General features: G+C 34.1%; 1 protein-coding gene across 1 annotated transcript; it reads left to right on the top strand.

The window, feature by feature from the left end:
• Nucleotides 1–337: 337 nt before the first annotated feature.
• Nucleotides 338–700, top strand: LOC140920708 (uncharacterized). The gene has a single exon (XM_073369524.1). It carries the CDS (start codon nucleotides 338–340, stop codon nucleotides 698–700), a length of 363 nt encoding a protein of 120 aa, XP_073225625.1.
• The last annotated feature ends 4,821 nt before the right edge of the window (nucleotides 701–5,521 follow it).

Here is a 5,521-nt window from a genome sequence, read left to right as displayed (position 1 = left end):
ACGATATCAACTTTTTGGCGCCGTTGCCGGGGATTGCCATATCATTATTGAATTTAATTTATTTGCTTAATTGAAATTTTTTGCTCTGCAGTAAAATTTTTGCTTTTATTTTATTTTTAATTTTGAAAAAAAAAATTATGTTTTGTAACTCTTTAATTTCTACTTAATTATTTATCTTTCTTTATTTTAAAACTATTCCTCAGCTGAACTTTTCTTTGATCCAGAAATCGAAAAAACTGCGAAAGCAAATCGAAAAGAGGTTCTAGAAAGGAGACAAAGGAAAAGACAATTAGTAGTGGAAAAAGAGGATTTGAGGGATATCATCATATTTGCGGAAATGGCTGATCCACCACCACCTGAACGTACCCTCAGCGAATATGGGAAGCGAAATAGATATTGTGCTCGATTGGCTGTCCATAACACACCAGTTACAATTAACAAGTTTGAAGTGAGCCCCGCTATATTCCGAGAGTTGAAGGAGATTCATTTTGCCGGTAAACATAACAAAGACACCGATAGACATCTCACAAACTTCTTTGAACTATGTGAAACAGTGAAGGTGGATGGTTGTTCTGAAGAAGGCAAGATGTTGAGACTATTTCCATTTTCATTGAAAGATGATGCTAAGGAGTGGCTTAATTCCTTTCCTGCCAATAGCATCACCACATGGGATGACCTTGAAGATAAGTTCTTGGAATAATACTTTCCCCTAGTTGTGTTCGTTAGAAAAAGGCAAGAGATTTTCAGTTACAAACAAAAAGAAGGAGAATCTCTTCATGACACTTACAGGCGGTTCAAGAGTTTACTAGCAGGATGCCCCAATCATGCTTATGACGACACTGCTCAAATGCAAACATTTTATAATGGTTTGAAGCCTAGCACTAGAATTATGTTGGATGCTACAACAGGTGGTTCTTTGAATTTCAAAACTGCATCAGAAGCACAAAAGATTATTGAGATCATGGTATCAAATGACCAAATGATGTTGTAGGATAGAGGTGGTGGGTCAAAAAGTGGTATGCTGAAATTGAATGTTCTAGATGATGGGTTTGCTCAAGGGAAGCTTTTCTCAAAACAGATAGAAGATGTTATCACCGTTGAGATAAAGAATCGGATGACAACTCTAAATATACAACCCCAAGTGGCCTCTGTCAAATTATTGAAACATACTGGCTGTGACTTTTATGGGGGTGCATATAAAAATAGAGCTTGTGAAGTACTGGATGATGATGATACTAAAGAACCAAAAGAGGTGAACTTTATGGGTAACAATGGGAAGCGGAATAATCCCTACTCTAGTACGTATAATCCAGGTTGGAGAAATAATCCAAAGTTTTCATGAAAAAATCAATAGGGTGGATCTCAAGGTCAACAAGGAGCTCAACCAAATCAAACCCCACCTCAAAACACTGCTTGGGAGAGTGGTATTGAGAAGTTAGTAATAAGCACAAGTTCTTTCATTGAAGAGTCAAAAGCCATCCAGAAAAATCACCCAGCCTCAATAAATAATATGGAGACCCAAGTGGGACAACTTGCTCTATAGATAGCACAAAGAGAGCCCATAAATTTTCCTAGTGACATAGTTTCGAATTCGCGAAATAATGTCAATGATGTGACAACAAGGAGTGGCAGGGTAAGTGAACTAGTACCACCTAAAGCCAAAACGAGTGTGAGTACTTGAACTTCAACCCACTCGAAGGAAATGGTCACCCAGACATCAGTGATGAGCATATTGCTCTTGAAAAAGAGGAAGAACCTATCGTACAGAAAAAGGAGACACTACCAAAACCAGAAATTCGACTTATGTTCCCTCAAAGATTACGAAAGGAAGAAACTGAAAAACAATTTGGCAAGTTTCTTGATGTTTTCCAAAAATTACAAATTAACATTTCTTTTGCAGAAGCACCAGAGCAAGTTTCGGCTTACGCCAAGTTCATGAAGGAGATTATGTTAAAGAAAAGAAAAATTGGTAGGGAAGCAATGATGCTTACTAAAGAGTGCAGTGCTATTCTACAAAGGAAGCTGTCACTTAAGCTCAAGGATCTTGGAAGCTTCTCTATTCCTTGCGCTATTGGGGATATAAATTTTGGGAAACCCCTGTGCGATATTGGGGCTACTGTAAGTCTTATGCCCCTTTTCATATACAAAAGGTTAGACATTGAAAGAGTCAAAGACACACAACTGATGTTACAGTTTACGGATCATTCAATGAAACACCCATATGGGGTGGTGGAAGATGTGTTGGTCAAAGTAGATAAGTTTATTTTTCTAGTGGATTTTGTGGTACTAGACATGGAGGAAGACAATGATATCCCCTTGATCTTGAGGAGACCATTCATAGAAACAAGGATAGCTATGATTGATGTGGCGGATGACACTTTAATCTTTAAGGTAAATGAGGAAACAATTACATTCAATATTTTAAAAGTCATAGAGCATTCAAATGAAAGAGAAGGGTGCAATCGAATTGAGATTTTCGATTCGATAGTCGATGAAGAAGTTGAACATCAAGGACCTATTCTGCCGTTAGAAAGAGGGTTAACTTGAACATCAAGGACCCATTATGCCGTTAGAAAGAGTGTTATGCCTACCTCAAGATGTTGTTAAAGATAATGAAGATCCAAGAGTAAAAGATGTTTTATTCATGTTAGAAGCATTACCATCCCACTCCCCCTGCTTCCATACTACATGGGAGGAGTTGAAAAGGAATGAAGACGAATATGTTTAGAAAAAGAAAAAGACGTCACTGGTTGAACTCAAGCAATTACGTCCTTACTTGAAATATGTATCCCTTGGTGAGAAAGATGATGTGTTCTTTGTGTCATATAATACACCTTGACAATGATTGAGGCATCTAGCTAATGACTTTAAAGAAGCGTTTCGTGGGAGGCAACCCATAGGTACAAGTAACTTTTATTTTTGCAATCTTATTTTTCTTTATTTTAATTTGTTTCTTTTTAATTGTGTGTAAACGTGCACTATGATGAGAAATTTTTAACAACTAGAAGCTAGTCTTAAACTATTTGTTTCAGATTTTGAAATTTAAACTCTATTTCTTTGCTCATATCATTTCTCACTTCGATGAGTTTCACTAATGCATGTGTTGTTGATTGTCGAAGTCTCACTTGCTATTTTTAAATAAATAAAAAACTATATAACTTTTATAGTGGCATGTTTGGCATCACTTAGATAATTCATACTATTTATTATTATCCTAGCTGTGAGCTTTTGAGTCTAAACACTTTAACTTTTTGTTGTGTGATTATCCAGACATGTGTTATCCCTTCAGAACTTGCACTAATTATGACTTACATCAGTTGTAATTTATGGATACACTAAGAAAATTTTGTTTGGTCGTTTGAGCCTTTCTAACAACCCTATGAAAGTTTTATCCTTTGCTAGCCCCTTTGAGCCTTGCCCTTTTATTTCGGTTACTAGCGACATTACAAGCCTAATAACTGACTTTAATTAAATCACCTTACTTGTAGTTAGGTAGAAAAAAAAATTATTGTCTCGATAAAGTTCTAAGTTTGGGGTTGCTCATGGGATAGCGACCTTTAAAGTTTGGGGTGGTGGTTCTCACAAAAAGAAAAAAAATTCAAAAAAAAAAATATATAGTTGTAGTACATTGATAAATAACATCTTAGTTCTTTTGTCAATGATTGAGAATGTCCACCATAAAATGTGGATAAAAAAAAAAAGAGAATAAAAGAGGGAGAATAATTTGAAAATGTATGTCTAACACCAAATAGTAAATCCTACTATCCCAAAATGTCCTACCTTTACCTAAGTCCTATTACAACCAGAAAGTCCTCCAAAAGTGTATGTGTTTGTTGCATTGTGAATTCTAACTAATTTTTTTTCAAGCCTATGGTAGCATGATGCATGTTCTAGGATTTGAGTGATAAATTCCTAACCCTTTCTAAACACTTGAGAGAAATTTTGATGAGATTGTGTGAAGAGAGAGTTGAACTTGATGAATGAATGCTAAAGTGTACAAATTGTGTTGTTTTTTTGTAAGCAACCATAGAGCATGATGAATGTTTTGTAGTAGCTGGAGCTTTGAGAATTGAGTTTGATTTGATTTGAGAAATTGAGTTTAAGTTTGATTTTAACTGTACCAAATCTGAAATTTATTGTTGCTTGGGGACAAACAATAGATTAAGTTTGGGGATGTGATGACTCTTCATCATATGCATATTTTTCATTGATTTTAGTCTTATTTATCTTTAACCATTAGTTAATTTAAGGAGTTATTTGATATATTTTGTTGATTTTAGTTTTTTGATTTAATGAAATATTTATGTTCTTATTTCCTTGATTAAGTAGAGGTTTTTTTTGTAGTTTTGTGTTGTTACTTTGTTTTAGCGTAGTGCTGAATTTTGGTGAGAAATCAACATGACCTATGTGGCGTATTGCAGCCATATTTGGAGTTGTAGATGTCCAATTGGACTCAAACAAAGTGCAAATAAAAGCTAAGCACCATAGCTACAACTTTCATGAAGACACCGGAACCCAATTCAGACTCAAAAGAGGAGAAACATGCAGACAACGTCAAATAGAAGAAGTTGTGTGTCTAAACGTCAAATCATTCTTGTAATTCTTCTTTAACCCTTATCTTTTTTATCTCTGTCATGAGTAACTAAACCCTATTTGTTAGGGATGAGTGTAACAAGATGAAACCCTTATTTTCTAATTTGATTTCTAGTTATATGAATGAATTTATTGAATTATTTTTCTCATCTCTGTGCTTAATGTTTTTTATTGTTTGATCAGCATTAAAATGTTCTATGATTCGCATTTTGAAACGGAAGTGGACTTTAAGAATGTTTAAGATGAAAAATTCATGAATTTGTTATCTAGGGATAGATGCAGGTCATGAAACCAATTAAATTAGTTGCAAAGCCAATAGTTTAACAAGAGAATTCTTGTACTGTAAGGCTTAATTCTAATCTTAAATCCACTAATGAATTATGGATTACTTTGGAATTAAAAGTTATGTCACTAAGACATTATGACAAGAATAATAAAGAGAATTCGGTAATAATTTAATAAAGGAATTCAGTAACTAGGATAAAATTAGACACCAAGGTTGGATTCGAAGTAAAACTCATCGCTGACATTTTGCTTATTATAAAAGATCAATTTTATTACTAATTTTAAATATTATTTCAATCAATTTAGGAACTTTTTATTCAATTTTAGCAATTAAATATAATTCGATAGGAAAACCCAATCCTTGAGTTCGAAACTCGGTACTACCGTTTTCATTATTACTTGCAACGATTCAGTACATTTGCTGAAACGCTATCAACATCCCTCAGTCAGTGTATAGTATAGTAAAATAAAACTACTTTTTGATCAATTGCGTTTGTCAGATTCGGATAGTTTACTTTTGTATCTTATAATCTTTGTTGTAAATAAATCGAATGATCTAGAAAAACCATATGTCACCATTCATGGCCTATCATATCTTAATATTGAAACAAGACATCAAAATTGTCTTTCAACAATGCTAACC

This window comes from Cicer arietinum, chromosome 6 (genome assembly GCF_000331145.2).
Source record: "Cicer arietinum cultivar CDC Frontier isolate Library 1 chromosome 6, Cicar.CDCFrontier_v2.0, whole genome shotgun sequence".
Lineage (NCBI taxonomy): Eukaryota > Viridiplantae > Streptophyta > Magnoliopsida > Fabales > Fabaceae > Cicer > Cicer arietinum.
Note: the sequence above shows the minus strand (reverse complement) of the source record. Positions and strands in the feature narration are given on the sequence as shown.

Bases quoted from the DNA above. Each gene is read 5' to 3' on its own strand.
- LOC140920708 (XM_073369524.1), top strand. From the start codon at position 338: ATGGCTGATCCACCACCACCTGAACGTACCCTCAGCGAATATGGGAAG.